Source organism: Onychomys torridus, chromosome 4 (genome assembly GCF_903995425.1).
Source record: "Onychomys torridus chromosome 4, mOncTor1.1, whole genome shotgun sequence".
Classification (NCBI taxonomy): domain Eukaryota; kingdom Metazoa; phylum Chordata; class Mammalia; order Rodentia; family Cricetidae; genus Onychomys; species Onychomys torridus.
The window spans coordinates 61,900,688-61,923,933 of NC_050446.1; the positions used below are offsets into that span (position 1 = coordinate 61,900,688).

Here is a 23,246-nt window from a genome sequence, read left to right on the forward strand (position 1 = left end):
ACATGAGGTCACATTTGGGCATGCATATAGAACTTAACAAAAATTTATCAAAAGGTCTAAGTTCCATTTGCTGACATCATTTATACTGGAATGCATGTGTTTTTTATTCTCATATATTAAGATGCAATTTTCCCCCTTGAAGAATGAATGGGCTGGTAAGTGATGGTGGATTAATCAATGAAAGATAAAGGTGGATGCTATATGGCTGATGATAGAATTTTAGTTATTATAATTGGGATAAAACTGGGTGAACAATACCAACTGCCATTCATTTAACTGTTACCATATGCTAGATACTGTGCCAGCTTGTTTACAGATTAACCTGTTCAGTCTTCTTTCGAATAATTCCATATTCATTGTTATCCTCATATTATAGATGAGAGAACTGGAGTCCAACACTTTGGAAAGATGTTAAAACTCATGAGTAGTGTGCTAAGATGTGTACCAGCCCTCATACAGAGGGTCAGAGAACAGTGCTGAAGAGGAGACAAAAAATGTAGGAAATGGAAGATGAAGAAGAGAGCTATGAACTGCTGTCCTCTGTATATGACATGTCTGTTACACACAGCTGCACAAGATTAAACAAGCTAATACGAGGTTCCTGAGGCACCACCCTAGCTGCGGAGCTACTGGATTCTAGGAAAGGGAGAGTCACTTTAATTTGTGGGTGTGGTTACCAGTAGGTTCCAAGTGTCCCAGTGTATGATCCCACATCCCTGTGCATATGGAAAGCATTAATTGGACCCAGTGGGCTAAAAATATCATTTAAAAAGGAGGACATGACCTTGGCAGGGAGATACAATGAGCTGGTGTCTTGAGTGGGCTAGGAGGGCATAGTGAGACATGAATATGATCAAAATATATTGAATGCATGTATGAAGTTTTCAAATAAAAAAAACAGGATGAAAAAACCCAAGGCTCACTCTGAGGCTGCTGCCTAAGCTGACGACACCTGCTTACCTGAGAAACTGTAAGAAGAAAAGAAACGAATATTGTAACAGTCCAGCCACTGCCGAAATGACATAGCATTAGCCATGCTAAGACTTCCAAAACCAAGATCTGTGCAAGGTGGAGAAAGAAGAACCCCAGGTTGGCACTGAACATATTCATGTTCTCTAATGTCTTGCGCAATTCACGGAAATCTTCCACCAGCTGTGGCTGTGAAATGAATATTCAAGGTAGGATTAGTTCCTTCATATGAAGGATGAAGGTAAATGAATGCAAGTTGTTGCCAAGTTAATAATAAATTACTTTATTAATATGAAGATATTTGTTTAGACTTTAAAACCAATGACAATGAAACTTAAAACAAATGAAATACTTGAAAAGTGGTGATAATATATTTTTTTTTCTTATGGGCAAGAAAGAATGAGTTGTGATGTGCAAATCTTTCCCCAGCTGTTAGGGAGGGCAGATTGTTTTCTGGGTCAGGGGAAGGCAAAGTGGGGCAGTTGTTACATGTATAAAGCCCAACAGTCGCTTTGGAAACCATCACTATTATTTCAAGTGCTGACTGAGTTGAACTCCATTTACATTTGGGAGAACTTGTTGTTGATGAGGATATATGACCATGGTTACTACTCTAGTGTGCAAGTGCCTTTTCAGTCATCAGTTATTTACTGCATACAAGTGAATCATTTACAGATGAAGGTAAACAAAGACTAATGTGCTCTAGGTAGATTCGTTTGAGGGATAAACTTTCAGAGATGTTCTCAGTGTATCCCCCGGGAACAAGACTGTTAGCATCAATGTGTGTTTACTGGTTAACATGGTCTGGGCACATGGGTATTATGCATGTGTTTTTAAGTTACACCAATGAATTGTGAAATGAGACTTCTGGTGCTGGAATTCTTTGATAGTTCTCTCTTTCCTGCTCCCGTACTCCTTTCCTACATCTCTAAAATTCTGCTACTTTTCCTCTTGCTCCACACACACTCTCAACTGGTCTGATTTCCAAACGTTTACACACATTAACTTAAGTGATATTTCTGCTCAAGGCTGAGCTCCAGGAATCTAGTTGAAGAGAGGGAAGGGGGATTATATGAGCAAGGGACTGGGTCAAGATCTGAAGGGGGGCTACTGATTTTTTTGAGCTGATCTTGTATCCTGCAATGTTGCTGAAGGTTTTTATTAGCTGTATCAGTTCCTTGGTTGAATTTTTGGGGTCACTCATGTATACTAACATGTCATCTGCAAATAGGGAGAGCTTCACTTCTTCCTTTCCAATTTGTATCCCCTTAATCTCTTTATGTTGTCTTATAGCTCTGGCTAGAACTTCAAGTACTATATTGAATAAGTATGGGGAGAGGGGACAGCCTTGCCTTGTTCCTGAGTTTAGTTGTATTGCTTTGAGTTTCTCTGCATTTAACTTGATGTTGGCTGTTGGCTTGCTGTAGATTGCCTTTATTATGTTTAGGTATGTTCCCTGTATTCCTGATCACTCCAAGACCTTTATCATGAAGGGGTGTTAGATTTTGTCAAATGCCTTTTCTGCATCTAGTGAGATGATCATGTGTTTTTTTTTCTTTGAGTTTGTTTATATGGTGTATTACATTGACCAACTTTCGTATGTTGAACCACCCTTGTATCCCTAGGATGAAGCCTACTTGATAATGGTGGATAATTGTTTTGATGTGTTCTTGGAGTCTGTTTGCCAGAATTTTATAGATGTAAAACAAAGATGACTAGACTGCTACACAACTCCAGGGAGACTACCTAGAAAACAGGACCCTAGGAAAGACCCAAGGATCACCCAATGACAGAGAAATGATGAGATCTACATGAACAACCTGGACGACAGTGGGAGTAATGAAGGGCAAGATTTGAGGGAAAGAAAGCTTAGGGGAGCAGGAGATCCCAGCTGGATCAAGAACAGAAAGGGAGAATGAGGAATAACAGACCATGATAAATGAATACCACATGAGAACAGGAATAGGCAGAGTGCTGGAGAGGTCCCCAAAAATCCACAATGATACATCCTCTATAGACTGCTGGCAATGGTCAAGAGAAAGCCTGATCTGACCTAGTCTGGTGATCAGATGGCTAAACACCCTAACTGTCGTGCTGGAACTCTCATCCAATAACTGATGGAAGTGGATGCAGAGATCCTCAGCCAGGCCCCAGGTGGAGCTCCAGGTGTCCAACTGTCGAGAAAGAGCATGAATTGTTGAATCCAAGATTGCAAAAAGCACAGGGACAAATAGCCAAATGAATGGAAGCACATGAATTATGAACCAAAGGCTGTGGAGCCCCTAGCTGGATCAGGCCCTCTGGATAAGTGAGACAATTGAATAGCTTGATCTGCTTGGGAGGCACCCAGTCTGTGGGACCAGGATCTGTCCTTAGTGCATGAGCTGGCTGTTTGAAACCTTGGGCTTACACAGGGACACTTTGCTCAGTCTGGAAGGAGGTGACAGGACCTGCCTGTACTGAATCCACCAGGTTTAAATGAATCCCCAGGGGTGCCTTGATCCTGGAGGACATGGGAATGGAGGGGAGGGGCTGGGAGGAAGGTGGGGGTGGGTGTGGGAGGGGGGAGGACAGGGGAACCCATGGCTGATGTATAAAATTTAAAACACATAATAATAAAGAAAACAAAACAAAACAAAACAAAAAACCAAAAATAAGAGTTAACTCAAAAAAAAAAAAAAAAAAAAAAAAGATCTGAAGAGGAAATATAGGGACAACTGAACCAAGCTTATAGGAACTCACAAACTTTAGACCGACAGCTGTGGAGCCTGCATGAGACTGGACTAGGCCCTTGGCATGTGGGATGCAGTTGTGTAGCTTGCTCTGTTTGAAGGACCCCTGGCAGTGTGATCAGGACATATCCTTGGTGCATGAGCTGGCTTTCTGGAGCCCATTACCTATGGTAGAATTCTTTGCTCAGCCTTGAGTCAGAGGGGAGGGGCTTGGTCCTGTCTCAACTGAATATACCAGGCTTTACTGACTCCCCATGGAGTTCTTACCCTTTTGTAGGAAGGGATGAGGGGTGGGCTGGGGAGGGAAGGCTGGGGCGAATGGGAGGGGGATCTATGGTTGGTATGTAAAATGAATACTTTTTAATAAAAATATTAATTATTATTACTTTGTGTGTGTCTATGGGGGTGACACATATGTCATATGTGTGTGGAGGTCAGAGGAAAGGCCTTGTAGAGCTAGTTCTTTTCTTACACTTTTATACTGGTTCTGGGAATCAAACTGAGGTTGTCATGTTTATGAAGCAAACTCTACCTGCTGTGATATCTTGTGGGCCATTGAAGACATTTTAAACTATATTATCTACCTTTTTGTGAGTTACTGGTACCCCAAATCTTAGATTTATTATTAGGTTGTATAGTCAGAGGCAGAGGAAAAACATGTTAACATTTACACTTACTTAAAGAAAATTCAATGAAATTCACTTTGAATCAAAGAGTTAAAATTAGGTGCAATGATGTTTGCCGAACATTTCGTACACATCATAAGTCTTTATTCTCAGGGACAACTTTCCAATAAATAGATGTATACTTCTGACAAGTTTGGGGTTTAGGATATGGAATTTTGTGAGTAGGATATTGCCCCTAATTCCTCTTAGGAAGGTTCAGAGTTGGCCTGAGTTTCCTTTTATACTCAAGTGTTCAGACTTACATGGCCATCTCCTACTGAAGCTTAAAAATCAACACACTCATCCTTAGGGTAGGTGCTGTCATGTCCAGAAGCCCCACATTAAAAATCCATTCTCCCTTATAGATGAGAAAGAGGGAGATAGATAATGTGGGGAAGGAGGGGAGAGAGGGAATTTGGAGGAAGAAGGAAGGAGTTTTTGAAGAGTTATGGGGTATGTAAAAGACTACACAGTAAATTCTTTTACTCAGAGAAACCACCAAAATTATCAGTGTATGTCTGAGACCAAAGATTGTGCCATCTCATAACCAGGATGACTAAAAAGATAAATTGGTAGCTAATTATACACTTTGAATACACTGGATAAAGAGATGACTCATATCCTAGAAAGAATAATGAGGGATGGTAAAAATTTCATCATTTCACTCAGAATAACTGAGGACGAATGCATTGACTTTTTCTAGAATTTTCTATGGAATGTTTTGGGACTTTGGGTGATGATAGATCACCAAAACTATAGAAAGTGAACTTTGGCTAAAGGGTACCAATTGTGTGTTGTTTTCAGAGACATACACTATGTATCCATTTCACTGGTGAGAATTTTTCATCAGATATGAAGGGACTCTTCTTCAAGGAGATCGATAGATGGATAAGAAGTATCACAGAACCTAGTTCCAGGGTTACACAATCACCAAGCTGTGAAATTACAGAAGTAGGTTATGATGCTTTTTAAGGCCATATTTTTTAAAAAATATATCCCCTAACTGTTTGTGGATATCACATGCTTTTATATTCGTGGGCACACTTGTTATTGATGGAAATTTTAAGGACCCATTGTCAGCCCCAAATTCCCATAAGCCAATGTCCAACTACCATCAAATTTGAAATCATGGTTTATGTAATTAAAACAGGCAGTTTTAATTAGCTTCTGATATTAATTTGTCCCTAGGGTTTCTCCTGGCCTTTTCTTTTCTAGTACAGTTATACAGAGTAGAAGGCCACTGAAATTCAGAAGAGCACCTGCCTCAAAATAATTAAGAAGCCAGTTCCAGATGCTGGACTTAAATTCACACCTCCTGACACTCAGTTTTCTATAGTAGTAGCTCAAGTAGCCACACATCTGTCAAACAAAAAATTCAGTCCACCTTAATTCTCAGAGAAGAATAATAGTTTAAATAATGATCATCTCTCAGCTCTCAGAAGTTAGTTGAATTTGCTTTGCCTTTTGGAAACTCTTTAGGAATACCAACCTTTGCTATCACTTTTAAATCCTGGGTCACCTGCTACAAGTGGTGGGGACATGTATGGAGGTTTGTAAGCTCTAGTACCACTACTGTGTTCATGATTGTAGAGCATTTGCTATGTTTTAAACACTATCTTACACAGAAAAACTGTGGGCTCAGAGAAGTTTGAGAATTGCCTAAAGGGGTTTGAGATGAGCAGGGTTAAGGTAAGACTCATGTTGTCTACTCTCAGAGTCCAATCTTCTAGACAGAGCTATGCCATTTGGTGCATAGTTGTGTGGGATGCATGTGTACAAAGTGAACCCAAGCATTACAGATGCAAGCAGAACAACTTCATTCCCTCAAAGTAGTCTTGTCTCTTGAGTCCATATTCTCTTTTTAAAAAACAGTGAATAAAGCTTTTACTCTGTCTACTTCATAGCACTATATGGGTCATTGCTCTGTACAGATGAATTCTGGTTACATATCAGACACAGTTAAGTTTCTACAAAAATAAATTTCAAACAAGTGAATTTTTTGTTATTAATTAAAAACCCCTTTATTTTTTTATGTAAAATAACCACAGCAAAATTTTAGTCATGTAGAACCATTAGACGACATTATTTAAACCAGTCAAACCAGTAAAGAAAGAGCAATGCCTATCTTAAGGAACAGTTAAGAACCTGTGGGACTAGAGAGGAATGATTTTGAGGCCCAGTTCTTTGATAAAGTAGCTGTGTTCAGAAAGCAAGTTATTCTTCATGAATGATAATTTTCCTACATATAAAAAGGGGCATGGTTAAGATTTATTTACATCTTTCATTCAACAGCTAATTGTAGAGGTCTTGCTGCATGTCTGATCCTGTGGAGCAGGTTGGAGGACACAAGAATAAATGAGACAGTCTCTGTTCCCATGCAACTCAGTTTAGTTAGGCTTCAAACACATAATTAAAAGCAGCCACAGAAATAAAACCATGTCTGAGTTGCTTGGCATGAATTAAATGCTTAGAGACACAGAACTTATATAGGATGAAGTGCTATAAATTCCATTGCTTTGTTCTGAGAATAAAATATGATCATGTTTCATCATATATATAAAAAAGTAAAGAAAAAATCTTCCAAGGAAAACTATGATATTCGAAATATGCAGAACCTACATAATTAGAGATCAGTAAAACAAGTGACAGCTCATGCTGGAGGATGTGGAGTAAGGGGAACACTCACTTCTCCATTGCTGGTGGGAGTGCAAACTTGTACAGATACTATGGAAATCAGTGTGGGGGTTCTTCAGAAAGATGAAGGTCATCTGCCTCAAGATCCAGCTATATCACTCTTGGGGGCATATGCTCAAAAGATGATTCATTCTACCATAGAGACACTTGCTCAATCATGGTTATTGATGCTCTCTATTCATAATAGCCAGAAATTGGAAATATCCTAGATGTCTTTCAACAGAAGAATGGTTAAAGAAAATGTGGTACATTTACACAATGGAGTATTACTCAATTATTAAAAAAACAACATTATGAAATTTGCAGGCAAATGGATAGAACTAGAAAAAAAAATCATCTTGAGTGAGTTAACCTGGACCCAGAAAGATAAGTATGGTATGTATTCACTTTTTTGTGGGTATTAGTCAAGGATAACCAAGCTACAATCCATAAAACTACAGAGTAGATATAGAATAAGAGACCAGAGGGAACATATAGATTATGTTAGAAAAGGGAAATAGAATAGATAATCATAGATGAATGGGTGAGGGATTGGAATGGGAGGATCAAGAGAGGAGGAAGAAGGGGGTTGAGGGAGGCAATATGGCGATAGACAGCTATAATTAAGAGACATTTGATGGATAGTATGGAAAACTAATACAATTGAAACTTCCTAAAAGATAACCTTCTATGAAGGTGATCTAAATGAAACTGTCAAATAATAGGGGAGACAGAGTCACAACTGACCATTTCTTGTCACCAAATGAATTTTCCAGTACCAGGACCTGATCCTCATACATCTAATTGAGTTTTTGGCCAACAGGGTCCAATAGAAATCCTCAAATAACTCAGGCTCTTGCCAAGCCAATAGATTGTTCTCTACAAACTGACAACAAGGGTCCATTGCTGAAGACAACACCTACATAACTCACTGAACATGGAGAAGTTGAGCTGGTGTCTAATTTAACCTTCACCTCTACATTCTTGTATCTTTGGTACAGGAAGGTACTCTTCATGCTATCAAAAGAGAAATGAAAACACCAAGCCAATCACAAACCCTTTGATCTACAGTGTTCTGCCTGTAAGATATGCTAAGAAATGATGTCATAAAGCTTGTGGGAAGTACCCAACCAATGTCCAATTTAACTCACTCCATGAGATGAAACCCATACTCGACACTGCTCGGGTGACCAAGAACCAGAGACTAGATAGCTTAGGGACATAGAGTAAAACCAAATACTGATCTAAAACAAAAACAAAACCACAAACATAGTGTTAAAATAATTCCAAATGATAATTTGCTATACTCTGATTCAGCCATCATCAGCAAAGCTTCTACCTTCAGAAGGAACAAATGCAGAGACCCACAGACATTATGCAGAGAGTGAGAGAGATCTTGGAATTATCAGCCCTAAATGGGATATCTCCATCAAGGAAGAGGAGGCAGAAAGTGTGTAAGAGCCAGAAGAAATGGAGGACACCAAGAAAACAAGGCCCTCTAAATCAATAGGAGCAAAGTTCACATAAATGCACAGAGACTAAAGCAGCACACACAAATCCTGCACAGATCTGAACCAGGGACTCTGCACATACATTAGGTCTTCTAGTTTAGTACTTTTCCTGGGGCTTCCAAGTGTGTGAACCAGTAGGTCTCTGATTTATGTGCCTTCTCTTGGGCTCTTTTCCTTCTGTTAGTTTGTCTTCTACAAATTCATGTGATGGTTTTTATGTTTATCTCATTATATTTTATTAGTTATATTTTTATTGTTATCTCTGAGAAGCCTGTTCTTTTTCAATGAGAGACAGAAAGGGAGTGGATCCTGATGGGAAGGTAAGTGGGAGAGGAACTAGGAGGAGTAGAGGAAGAGGGAAACTATAACCAGGATGTATTATACGAGAAAAGAATCTCTAACTTCAATAAAAGGAAAAAAAAAAAAAACAGTGCTTGCTTTCTTTCCTGTGGTTTCACTTACTTTTAGTCATTCTTAGTCAAAACATAGTAAAGAGAAAATAACAGAGTTTGCAAGTTGTGCATTGCTCTGAGCATAATGATAAGATATCCTGTCACTCTGCTCCACCCTATCTTTAACCTGAATTACCCCTTCACCCATTGTGTCCATCATGTACACACTACCTTCTGTCCAGTTACTTAGTAGACCCTAGTAGTCATACCTACTCTCCTAGCTTCACATTGCTTGCGGATACTGCTCATATTATCCATTATTTCAGGCCTCCACTTGAGGGCAGTTCTTAGTATGTACACCCTTAGGATAAAAAGGAGCTATTTACCTTACTACAACTTCATATTCACACAGAAAACAGTAACTTGACCTCAAAATATACCTTATCCCCAATCCTGATATGCCCTTTGATCCTGAAGCTGTACTTACATTTTTGTTTTTCTCCTGGCTAGGTTCTTCTGGAGAAAGTTCTCCAATGAGCAGTGGCTTAAGGTACAGCTGCACAATGCTGAGATCTAGGTGCATGGCCCGGAAGGCATCCTGTAAAACAGAGATACATGTTAGAAACCTGCAAGAGATGTGTTTATCCTCAGATCTGCTCCTCCCTTGTCCATCCTGGGCCCAAACTGGCGACAGCATAGACCCTACCATATAGAACACTTGCTTCTAATCCCATGTTGATGCTTCAAGGTGATTCATCAATTTCATCCCTGAGACCCATCCATAAGAGGATGAAGTTGGTGACCCACCCAGGACAGGCACTGTTTGTCTAGAGATAGACAATTGCTAGAACACTGATTACATCACCGCTTCTTTTCTTAAGCACAGGAAGGAAGAGTTGCATGAGTTAATTAGCCATGGTGAGTCTTTGAAGTCCAGTATCAGGTTTCATGTGAAAGTTTATTAAAATGTCTAGGGGATGCTGTAAACAAGACTGCTACAAAAATTACATTTTCTATTGAGGGCTTCCTTTCAGCTCTTGACTGAGGTTCAGAAGAATGAGGCTTCTTCAATTAGTTATTCCAAATAACAGTAGATTAAATTTGATAGCAACATCTTAAAATACAGACACAAATGATTGGAAGAACATAATCCTTGAGTCTTGTGCTGCCTAAAGTAGTATACTCTCAGCTGTATTCAGCATTGAAGGACTCTCATCACTCCATAGAAATAATGTTGCTAAGTAGCAATTCCACATCACTGTGGGAAACAGTGGAGTTCCTATATCGTAAAAGACTTTTTCCCCACAAGTATTTTTATACATTTTTATTGGGGGAAAATTTTATAAGATGAAGATGATTAGCTTCTTGCTATTATGACACTGAAGTTGCAGTGATTAGAACTAAATAAATATAGCCAAAGTTGTACCTTGAATTATATGGGTGGGATACAAACACTCTGGAGCAGTGGCTGTTGCATAGTACAGGTTGCTAAAAGCCAACCTTCCTACACTTCAGTTCTGGTTTTGCCGTTTGCAGGCTGTGCAACTGTGAACCTTACACATTGTTGCCTTACATATATTTTGTATTTTCTTCTTTAAATGGTAGTGATAGTTGCTACTCAATTCATAAGTTTTTATGAAGCTTGGATGAATTAATTAAGATACTGATTGGCATATACTAACTATACAGTACTTAAAATTTTTTTTTCAAGACAGGGTTTCTTTGGCTGTCCTAGAACTCACTCTGTAGTCCATACTGGTCTCAAACTCACAGAGATCCACCTGCCTCTGCCTTCCCTTCTGGGTGCTGAGATTAAAGGCATGTGCCACCACCACCTGGCTTATACAGTACTTTAAAAAGAGGATTTGTCTTATTATCTATTATGTGTATGGATATTTGCATATGAATCTGAGTGGCTGCAAAGGCGACAAGTGGGCATCAGCTCTCCTGGAGTTGGACTCATAGGGTATTGTAAGCTGCTGGATACGGACACTAGGAATTGAGTTCTACCAAAGCAGGATTTACTTTGAACTACAGAGCCATTTTTCCAGGCAGGCCTCACTTTACAGTCCTTGTTAACCATCTCTTTATTATATGTTCCATCAGAGATAAGAACTTGAATATCTACCTTTTCTTTAATACAGCAATTCAGTATATATATATATATATATATATATATATATATATATATATATATTCATTCTAACAACCAATATGGAGAGGACTCCGATTATTTAAGTAAATAGATTGAATCCTAGATCTTTTCATAAGCTTACTTCTGTGAAGGTGCATATATGATGAATATGATAATTAGAAGTGTGCAATATCAAGTTTGTAGAGTGACTTCACCAAAAGGTCCATAGATCGAATGCTAGAATCCTTCCGGGCTATAGGTCCATTATACTGTGCACACTTCTCACAAAACCTTTGGACAACAATGGGCTACATTGTTTCAAAGATGTGTTAAATTTTTCTCTTAAGTTTAAGTTAAGTTAGTTCTCTTAACCAGGAAAAGAATTATTCAGTGGTTAAGGGAGTGATTTATGAATCTTATGATGATCTATACTGATTGAATCATCAGTCTGCTGTTTCTGAGCAGACTAGAATAGGAAAGCATATTGGTGGGTCAGTTTTCAGAGTACAGAAGAATATAATAAAATTGACAATCTGTAGCACACATTGATAAGAATATAAGCCAGCAGAATTTCAAGCTGTTGATAATCTACTCTTCTGAGTGCAATGTTACTTTTGAACCGAAGAGATGACCAGAAGTCTGTGCTCTGGGGACAGATGCCGAGGAGCCACAGAGATCTGCAGAAGAGTAAGCATGCTGATTTTCAGATCTCTTTTCTTTGTATTATTGAGGAAGTACAACAAAGGAGTTTATTTAATCTTAAAATACTCAATGCTTTTCTAATAGAACCCATATACTAAGTTGTGTAATCCCAACTTGGAAGCCCTCAAAAACAGGTTCTGTTACCCACATTCTTAGGCAAGTATGCTCTTGCAGAAGGAGGTGGAGTGAAATGAAGGGAACAGGGGAAAGTGCCAGTATTTACAGAATTTTCCATATGTACAAGGAGCATATCAGCTCATAGCTACTGGCTTAATCCTGTGAGGGTTTATTGCTCCTATTGTACAGAGAGGTATCAAGCTTATAGGAATATGGGATGGAAATATTTCCTCCATATACCACATGGAGCAGCAGAGCTAATGTTTGAATTTGGGGCTAAATAGAACAATAACACCCTAAAGATCCATCCCAGCCTTCAACATCTATAATCCTTTTCCTGAGAGACACGCTGCTACATGACCTTGCGATGGTACTAAAATCAGCCTGTATTTTCTGGACAGATGGCGACAGAGTATCCTAGACTTTAGTCTCATGAAGTACTTTGCCTCTGACTCCATCCTGCTTCCTCGGGCTGACACATAGATGCTAGAGGACAACTTGTGGGAGTCAGTTCTCATCTTGCACCATATGGTTCATCACAGGGATCAAACTCATCAGAGTTGGCAGCAACTGTCTTTACCTATGAGACATCTTATTGACTATAAAGCTTTTCTTTATATTGTATTGAAGCTGTACTTGCTGCTTCATTAGTGAGTTTTTGAAACTGCGACTGTGTACTAGGCATAGATTAATGCAGCCTTAACATCTACCATGGTGCCTAGAATAAAACATGTAGTGAATACACCCCTGATGAGTAAGGTAGGCAGAACAGTTCTGCATGAGGAGTCGGGATGATTGAAGCATGAATAATATGCTGCTCCCATTTTCCCTATACTCTTTTTTACTCCCTTTCAGTCATCACTCTGCTCTTTAAGATCACTATAAATTGCATAATATTGCAGCTCATCTTGAAACTGATTATTTCCAAAAATCGTACCAACAAGACATGAATATTGTATATTACTTTATGTTTACAAGTACTTTGGAAGCTGCTGATGTATGGCTATTCTTTCCTAGGGGCTGTGATTGTTCACTGCTGATTATATTGTTTACTGATTATAAAAGCAACAGAATTCCCCATGGAAAGAGAACAGTCAAAGTATGTAAAATCAGAAAGCCTCAGAGAAAATTCTGATATTTTTAGTTTAAATGCTACTGTATAGATTATAACCTACACAAAGCCACCAGGCCAAGGCGGGAAGATGGCTTGAAATCCAGCAAGTACTCCATTTGCCAAATCTGGTGTCTAGAGAACTGCAACCACCCAGAGACAGCCTGCTTCCTAACCCCTGACACAGAGGGCAGCAGAGGGGTGGGCTGCCTCATGTTAGGAAAGCTACTTAAACTTTAGTCATTTTGTCATTATTGTTATTGCTGTTGTTTGTGTGTGTACGTGTGTGTGGACACACACACTTGCATGATGGCACATACATGAGAAAAACCTTAGGACAACATTTTTGAGTCAATGCTTTCCCTTTAACTTGCAGAATCAGGCTTGGTGGCAAGTGCCTTTGCTGACCTGGCCCCCTCCCACTGAAGCCTCAGTCTTTATGTAAATACACACAAATCACCTACTCCTCCCCATGTGCTCATTATTTCATTATTTACTCAGGTGTTAGACAATCTACCCAGGGCCTAATCTAGTGACTCAGAGCTTAGTCTTTGCAATTGGATATCAATAAATTATTTATTATTATTATTCACATAGTTAGTGTTGGGTCTCCAACTCAGGACAAATGGCTAAGACCTTACAGTTTGTCTGTTAAGGGTTGAAATTTCTCAAAAGATGTTGATTAAGAAGCAAACATAAACTCATAAAACACCTAGAGAGTTTCAATGTCATCCAACAAGGCATGTAGAATGTGACTTTTCTCATATAGTGGCTTACAGATTTATAAGTAAACCAGCACTCAGGAAGTGGGGGGTAAGGGGTTATTTTTGGCTGCCTAGTGAGCTCCAGGCAGCCTGGGATACATGAGATCCTCTTTTTAAAAAAGAAAACAAATCTCAAGCTTACATTCCCTTGGGTAACTCCCTTTCTCCTGTTCTTCCTTTTCAGAACCTGTGTGCTCCAAAGTTGCAGCCAGAACAAAAGTCCTGATATTCAAACGAATGATGAGTTGCAAATAGGCTGAGTTAGGTGGAGAATGCATCTTTGCCCTTGTCTTGGGAGAGAGCTGCAACCTGGGAGGGTGAGGTGTTAAGGGACTATATCTCCATGGAAGTTCCTATTGTCACCAGAAGGCCTTCATTTACACTCTGCTTTCTTCTGAGCTGTTCTCTCTGTCTCCCTCTCTCTTTCTCTCCATTCCTTACTCTCTCTCCTTCCATCCTTTCATTCTCCATCCATCTACCTTCTAGACCTATGTATTCTTCTGATGTTCTCTTTCCATAATGGGCTCCTGGATGCCTTAGTGAGGTACCCACATCAATTTAGACTTGTGTCCTGCTTTGCTTATTTGGCTACCTGTCAAATATTAAATTCTGTTTTCTTGGTGTTCCTCCCACTCATCCTTTCCTTCCAATCTTGTTGTCCATGCTCCGTTTGGACGTTCGATATTTTTCCTGGACTTCATTTTGGTCTCCTTCCTTTTAACTGCCTTAATTTCTTACTTGATTGCCTGGCTGACCTCTCAGAGTGGCAACATTTATCTTTTCATGGTCCATTCTCCTTCTTTACGTTTTTGTAATTAATGTTTTTATTAGCAGATGTTAAATATATATACTAATTGGTTTCATTAGGGTATTTTCATGTATATACATTTTCCATATGTTATTATGAATATGTAATTTTATTGTATTCATCTCTTGTTCCCCTTCCACTGCCCTTCCTCCTCTTTCCTCCTTTCTCTCTCTCTCTCTCTCTCTCTCTCTCTCTCTCTCTCTCTCTCTCACTTCTCTTTCATTTGATGACCTAATGAATTTAATTAGGGTTGCTTACAGGATCCTAAGTGAAGGATTATTACAGCAGCCTGAATTCCTTAAATTCCTTACCCATAACTACACAATTGAAGAAAATATTTCTCTCTACCCCCAGAACCATTAACTGCCTAGGGATACTCAGGAAGGGTGAGACCTCATGTGCCTCTTCCTCTTAGCTGTCACAGTCCATTTTCGTCTCCGAGAAGCTGGACTCTCTTCTGTCTGTCAGTCTCAGACATCAATCAAGCCTGCACGTTTGGCCAGTATCATGCTAAGAGGAAGAAGTAGATGCCCATGTTGGTTGGGTACTTACTCATGACTAGTCACATGTGTAAAACCTGTCTGCTCACACTCTTCTCCCCTCTGCCCTTGCCTTGCTTCTGCCAGCTCAGCTCATTCCAAACCACATAGGTTCTTTCTTTTGCAGTTGTGCATGGTGTCTTTTCTCTCTAGGGGCCCTCCAAATACTTGAAGAGAACTCTGCCATATTTCCTGGAAGCTTTTGTCAACTCCTCCTTATATTAGAAAAGACTTGATTGTCTATATTATGTGTGTGTATGTGTTCTTGTGAGTGCGTGTGTACATGTATATATGGAGGCTGGAGGTTGAAGTCAGGTGTCTTCTTCACTCACTCTTCCTGGCCTACAGTTCTTTAATTCAGCTAGGCTCTCTGCCTCTCCAGCTCTAGGATTACAGATGTATGTTTCAGAGTCCAGCATTTTTTTTTCTCTTGAGATAGGGTTTCTCTGTGTAGCTTTGGAGCCTGTCCTGGAACTTGCTCTGGCCTCAAACTCACAGAGATCCACTTGCCTCTACCTCCCAAGTGCTGCGATTAAAAGTGTACCCCACCACTGCCCAGCTCAGTCCCCAGCATTTTAAGTGCATTTTGGAGATCCAAACTCAAGCCCTTATGTTTGGACTGCAAGCACTTTGTTGATGGTCTCTCCAACTCTGTCATTTCTTCTTCTAAGGTGTGATGTTGAGAGATGAGCAGAGTGACCTGCACTTGCTTCCTTTATTTGCAGTGTTGCAGCCTCTGTAGATCTATCATCACAACTGTACTTCATTCCCTTGGAACTTATTAGGGTCTGGTAGAAAATCTATGGACAAATATTTATTCCTACATATGTCTTGTCATCAAAACACTTAGCAATCTTTATTCTAGAGACTGCAAAATAGCCTGTCATGGAGAAATAGTGAGAATCTGTATAATCAGTTCTTCTTGTTGAAGTTACTGCTTACTGAGTTTTCCTCAGTAAACTGACATACATGAAAAGTCCCAAGCCCCAAACGCTGCTAATTGGCCCTGTTATATAAGCTTAAAATTATATAGCTTGTAAACAACCAGATAACTCATGCATGCAATAGCAAAGGCTTATGTGTCAATTTTGTTTTATAGGTTTATTAAACTACTGTGGAGAGCATTGAAATCCATCTCAGAAGAATGAAGTGATGATAAACTACAAAAGCTGTCACTTGTTGAATATTTAATCTTTGCTGAGCACCATAAGAGGCATTTTATTTGACCTCCATTGATTTTTATAATAAAACCAAGATTAAAGTATTATTATCTCTTTTTATAAGAAACTGAGACTCGAAAACTTAAACAGTCTCCTCAAGACTTCTCTAATAAGTGTGAATTCCCGATGCCCACTGAGCTGATTCTGTTCTGAAACCTATAGTTTTAAACATTAGGCCACATTCCTAACAAAGCTTTAGAAAAATGAATGAGTGGTTTAGTGATCCCACCGTACTGCACTCATTACTTAGTTACTGCTATCCATCTAGAGAAAAGTTGCTATGTAAATAAGAGAAGGTGTTCTGTCTGTGCAAGTGGAGCCACTGGTCAAGTACCTATAATGCAGAGATTATTCCTGTGGTCCCCAGTTGCCAGTCGGGAAAAACTGTGCTAATACCTCCTAAGCTATAAAGTGAACATTTGGCCTTGGGCCTTTGGGCTTGGTGTTCTGTTTCCAATTAAAAGGCACAAACTATAATCAGAATTCCTATGCTGATAGTAAACTAACAGAAAGTAACAATCATACTTGTGAGGATATGGATACTACAATTTGTTGACTGTTAATGTCTTCAAATATATGAGATCTTTTGAATGCATTGCATTCATTCCATTTACCATCGATCAGGCAGGTGGGCAACAACACTATTCCTGTTTCACAGGGCATGGAGATGAAACTCTGGGCATCTCAGTGGTTTTCCCAAGTTCACACAACCCATCTCAGTGTATGTGTTTGTCTTCTGAGGATCCAAAGAGAATTAGAATTTCTCTGCTTCTCCTGTGTCTTTCCTACCATTCTTGAGCCACCTTCCTTTGGATAGCCCCTTATTTAAATGCTTTTGGATTCATTTTCCTAAATTATGAGGTTGATCAAGCATATGATTCATTCTCTCTCTCTCTCTCTCTCTCTCTCTCTCTCTCTCTCTCTCTTTCTCTCTCTGTCTCTCTTTTTCTTCCTTTTCTTTTCTTTTCCTTTTTGGTTTTTTGAGACTGTTTCCCTGTGTAGCTTTGGTGCCTTTCTTGGAACTCACTTTGCAGCCCAGGCTGGCCTCAAACTCACAGAGATCCAACTGCCTCTGCCTCCTGAGTGCTGGGATTAAAGTCGTGTACCACTGGCCTGGGCATGGCTGGTGGTTATTATTATATAGTATTATTATATAGCTTTTTCTTCTCACTGGCTAGGGCTGGAAGCAAAAATGATCATTTCCTGGCTTCTGGTGTATTAAAACTCTTTAGCACACTTCAGATCTATCACCTGGGCTACTTAAACTCAATGAGATTGCTAGTAATTTTCAATGCGATTGAAAATTTAAGTCCTTGCCAGCACATCTTCGAGCCAATTCTGTGATTTAAGCTAAAAAAAAAAAACCCTGATCCAGGTCAAGCATGATGGTGTATGCCTATAATTTCAGCATTTGGAAGGTGGCTGTCAAGAGTTCAAGGCCAGCTTGAACTGAGGGGATAGACTACTTAGGGAACTGTGGCTATTTTATTTATTTATTATCATCACTATTATTATTATCATTATTTTGTCATTTGAAAGTTGTTAATTATTCTTCTTTAATCTCATACATACTGCTCTACTTGGCTTCTTCTCCCCTACAGTTTCTAGATCTCTGCCTGCGTGTGCTTTTCTGATACCTAGGATGCCCCCCTCCCTTGCTCCCAAGGAAAGATTGAACACTGTTTAAAAACTGTATCAGAACTGAAGGAGTGTAGGTGTGACAGGGCCTGATCGAACATACATTCATCTGACTGAACATGAAGCCAGTAAGAAGACAGAAGAACAAGAGCTAGACAGAAAGGAGGGGTGGAAACTCAGGAAAAACCGAAGTTATGAGAAAGATGTTGATGGCATAACATCTAACTTTACAAATCCATCAGGTACCTACCAAGTCCTATTTCTAGAACACGCCACCCGCAGACAGGTGTCTTCCGTTCTATGTGTAGAAACCTGTTGGAGAACTTCTTTGTTCATGTGTGAAACAAACGAACGCAAAAATATCAAGTCTCAGCTTAAATTCCTGTTCTGCCATATACTGATTGCCTGACCTTGAGCTTTTAGGGGCTCGAATTCTTTGTGTGTCTGCGCTGTGAAAGAAAATATCACTTCCGGAGTGAGTGGAAGTGCACATCATGCCCAGAATACTTAAAAGGGGATTTTCAAAACCAGGATCTTACTATGTAGCTTTGCCAGGTCTGGAACTCCTTGTTTAGACCTCATTGACCTTGAACTCACAGAGCTATGCCTGCCTCTGCCTCTTGAATGTAAGTACCACCTCATCCAGATTTAAAAAAAAAATCATTGAATGTACTAAAAGATTCTGGCAGACTTCCTTATCAAACACTGAATGAAATTTAAAATATTTTTGTTAGCATTACTTATGTATTTTGTGTGTGTGTGTGTGTGTGTGTGTGTGTGTGTGTGTGTGTGTGTGTAAATGCATGCATGTGGAGGTCAGAGAACAACTTGCAGGCGTTGGTTCTAAAATTCTACCAGGTAGCTCCTGGAGGTTGAACTCAGAGTGTCAGGCTTGGTGGCAAGTATCTTTACCTGCTGAGCTATTTGCTGGCTCTAATTTTTATTTTTATTTTCTTAAAGGAACCAGATATACAGGACTTTATGGTCAAAACAAAACAACTTCAAGCTTAGCATTGTCATTATTAATACCTGCTGTGCACATAGCTTACCTCTTTGAGTATCAAGTGCATCATCTACGATGTGAGAATAACGTGCACACCCCTGGCAAGAGCACCTAAGGTGGTGCATTGGAAGCCATCTGTGAGAATTGCTTCACTCTTGTCAAACAGCTTGAGCTACGCTATGCAAAAGAGAACTGTGAACTCTCCAAGTCCGGACAGTTCTTGGCTTTCACTGTTATTAACAATGTTTCATGCCCATGTGATGAATTGCTTTCTGTAAATTCCTGTTTAAATCAACGACATTTCCCCCCCCCCGATTTTGCTCACCTATTTATAACTTATTATTTATAAGACAGTTCTCTTCTGACAGACTCTACTTCAAGAAGAAGCAGAAGAAAACACACACACACACACACACACACACACACACACACAAAGAGAGAGAGAGAGAGAGAGAGAGAGAGAGAGAGAGAGAGAGAGAGAGAGAGACGTCCAATCACGTGGATGTCCTTACCGTGGCATCTTCCCCAGCATAGTGGTTGAGGACCCGATGGCCACCTGGATGCTTGCCGGCCCAGTCAGTCACATCATAAACCTTGCGATCAATCACCAGCCACTGGTCGGTTTCCTTATTGTGTTTCTGGACCTCCTGCCAGGTGTACAGGTTGAGACATTTCCTGAGGCCCTTGCCATTTGCCTCCTGCTTTTCATAAACCTCTGCTTTCCCATTTGCTCTCGGTTTTCCATTTGCCTGATGCGTGTCATGTAGACATGGCTGACTCCTTCCCACAAGGCTTTCACTGTGCTCAAGTTTTTCCTCCAACTTCATCGTCCCTGAATGCCTGAGATGATCTAGGTTGACTCCTGAATTTCTTAATTCTGTAACTGGGCCATAAAATGAGTCCTTTCCTCCTCTTTCATTCCTCTGCACTTCTGATGCCTACACAGAAAGCCCTTGGCTCATTTGTTTCTCCCGAGCCTGACAGTGAGCACCTGCCCAACCTTGCCCTGTTTTGGTCTGTAGCTGATCTTTTCTGCACTGAGGACAGCTAGATCACATTTCTCTAGTCACCTCTCTCCTGCTGGCTGTTCTCTTAGCAGCATCCTCCTTCATCATTAAATGTCCCAGAGCACAGAGCCCGAGCCAATCGCAGTCTGGATGGATTAGAGGCCCCACCCAGTGAAAGGAGGGGCTAAACTCTGGTCTCTGATTTCCCAGTGACATCATTGTGGGATGGGTTTACCTGTTCTCTGGGACTCCTCCAAATAATGACCTTTAGATTTAAAAAAATTCAACATGTGAACAAAAGCTTTCAGAATTTCCTGGATGGCTGGAATCACTGCTGCTTGGATTAGGTAAATGTTCTTTGGACAGCTATCATCTCACCCAAGGGCTTTCAAGTATGTTTAAGTCCCCTCCCCCACTTTTTAAAGAGTCATTTTCAAAAGAGGAAAAAGTCCCAGTAAATGCTGTAAAAAGCCTAAGTAAACGATGTAAATGACTCCCTGACTCCACTGCACTCCCCTGAAAGTCTTTCTGAATCTGCAAACACTTCTAAAGGCCACATGAGTGACACATGGTGATTTAGAGTCCATGTCACCTGTTTTATCTCTTAATCCTCTCTTCCGTGTCTTTCCAGTGAGGCTTGTTAGTGCCCCATTTTCCAGCTTAGAAAACAAAGGGCAAATAATCACAGCCAGCCCATGAGAAGAAACCCAGAGGAAGCCAGTTGTGTCCACCTCTCACTCCAAATCTTTTCCTCTCTGACGACATCTGCATTTTAGATTTGCAGCAACTAACTGAGATGGTTTGGAAACATAGCAGAAGAGGAGGAGATCCCAAGTGATGGTGGGAAGCTTCTGAATTTTCATTGGGGAAACTCATCTGAATCTTCAACACAATTGAAAACTGTCACTAAAGGGATTTATTGTACTGATATTTGCAACTGCTAGAAGTGGTCCCAGTGCTCTGCTCTGAGGAAGAACACATCTGTTTTGCTTGTTGAATCAGATATAAATATTTAAAACAACAAAACTTCACAGAACTTTTGTTGGTAGTCACTCATGACTTCAGTATTATTAATATAAAAGAAAAGGTATTCAACAAATTGTACTTTAAAGAAATTTCCTACTAGAAAAAAAAAGTTGTGTTTACTAACTAATGTATGATGGGAAGGAGGTAAATTACAGTGTTGGATTAGTTATCTTTTGATTACAGAGTTATAATCTATTATGCTTTACAATTTTATGGTACTTCCCAAATCTTAAAAAAATTAACAAATGGTTGTTTTATAATTTTGAAACACAAAATTTAAAAGAACCAAAGAAAATAATGCATAGGTTTGGACACTAAATAGAATCATATGTCATCTCCATCATTTACTAGTTATGGGACATTCCTTAAATTATGTCTTTGCATTTTTAGTTTTTTACCTGCAAATAGAAAGAAAAGCACATTTTTCACAACTTCATTAAGCCAACACTAGTGCTGTGGTATTTCCATAAACTCCCATAGTTTCCATGATTCTGAGTGGAGGTTTCCTAAACACAACAAATGTGCCTGTGTGGAATATTTGTAGATCGTACATAAAAATTCAGGAAAACTCAAGAAGTTCAGTATTACAGAAGTGTGAAAACAATGGTCAGCTTAGGGCCTTAGTTGAGGCAGGCTAACTCTCCAGGGGAGTAGGTTGGCACATGTTATGAGCTGTAGAAAGTGCTGTCTTACCATATCATGCCATGCAGACCTAACCCTGAGTAAGGTACCTGAAGACATACACAACCCTCATATCTACCTTTCATACTATTCTCAGCTGTCTGGAAGTTTCAAAAGGCATTAGTACTGGGGATTTTGTTAGCAAGAGTCCTCAGTACAATTGTCCCTATGTAAGTGTTCTTTTTCAGAGCGGTTGTAAGTCTGTCAGTCTATGGGGATCTTTGGACTGCTTGAATCATTCTGAAAACGTAGAGGGCTGGTCCTTGAGATACAGAGAGCTGGTCTCTTTTGAGTCACTGCTCTTGGCTTTCTCACAATATTCCGATTTTTCCTTAGGGGGACAGTTAGGTACAACCTTCATCTTAAAGGTAATCCTCCAGTTGATTATGATCGCAGAAAGATGGGTATAACCCAAAGTTTCTTGTATGGATAAGATCATGAGGAATTAATCCTACAAAGAGCTTTTTGAAAGCTTCCATCTGTTGCCAGGGGAGGGTGAGACAGATTTATTTACAAATCCATTCATCAATCCTATATTGAGCAGCTTCTGTAGGGTAGCGCTGTGCTAATCTTGAAAATCAAGTGACACTGACATCGTCATTCCACAGGACCTGACTGAGCAATGCCTAGTACAGAAAGGGCTCAGGCAGTATCTCTGAGACATTTGGGTTCAACCTTCAGAACACTGATGCTCCTCTCATCTCAGAAGTCATGTCTTAATTTTTATTTTTTGTTTTTTGGTTTTTTTTTGGAGACAGGGTCTCATGTATCTCAGGCTGGCCTCAGATTCCCTGTGTAGCTAAGGACGACCTTTAACTCACCCCCTGAGAGCTAAAGTTACACAATTGTATATGCCCCAGTCTTCTAACACAGGTGATGGGGATCGAGCCCAGGGCCTTGGCATGGTACATAATCAATCACTCTGCTAAAAGAACCATATCCTCTTCCCTAAGCTCAGATGGCTTTAGTGGCATCAGAAAATATTTTCCAGCCCTTAAGAAAGTTCTGTGACTTTATTGAAGATTCTCTGAGAACTTGTTTTCTTGTTGCCATCCTGGAGTTGAGAGGTAAGCCACACTTACATTTCTTTGTATAAAAAAAAAAAAAAACCTTAAAAAAGGAAAAAAATTGAAATAAAATTTTATTTCCTGTACTTCAACTTCTTTGTAGTGATAGGCAATTTAGGACCAAAATCAAGAGCTTTTGATGAAATAAATCTGGAAAATTCTTTACCTTCACCATGCCTCATTTTAATTAATTAATCAATTAATTTTGAGATGGGTTCTGACTATATCTCAAGATGGTGTGGAAGTCATTATGAAGCCCCGGCTGATCATGAAGTCAAGAGTTTAATGCATGGTGGGATGACAGCTGTGTCACCACATTCAACTTAATTTCCTCACTTTAGAAACACAGATAATGGGGTTGCAGACATTGCTCAGAGCTTAAGAGCACATTCTGTTCTTGCAGAGGACCTCAATCAGGGCTCTTAACACCCACATTTTGTGGCTCAACTCTATAGCTCCAGCTTTAAGAGATCCAATGCCTCTAGCT

General features: G+C 39.7%; 1 protein-coding gene across 1 annotated transcript in view; it reads right to left on the minus strand.

Annotated features, from left to right (window-relative positions):
- LOC118583188 (fatty acid desaturase 2-like protein FADS2B) overlaps positions 1-19,976 on the minus strand; it is a 38,194-nt gene extending 18,218 nt beyond the window's left edge. Inside the window, exons 1-3 of the mRNA XM_036186585.1 lie at positions 19,491-19,976; positions 9,430-9,540; positions 961-1,158 (exon numbers count right to left, since the gene is read on the minus strand). Coding sequence (XP_036042478.1) covers positions 961-1,158; positions 9,430-9,540; positions 19,491-19,805 — 624 coding nt within the window. The 5' untranslated portion in view covers positions 19,806-19,976. The remainder of the gene's footprint in view (positions 1-960; positions 1,159-9,429; positions 9,541-19,490) is intronic.
- Positions 19,977-23,246: the final 3,270 nt, after the last annotated feature.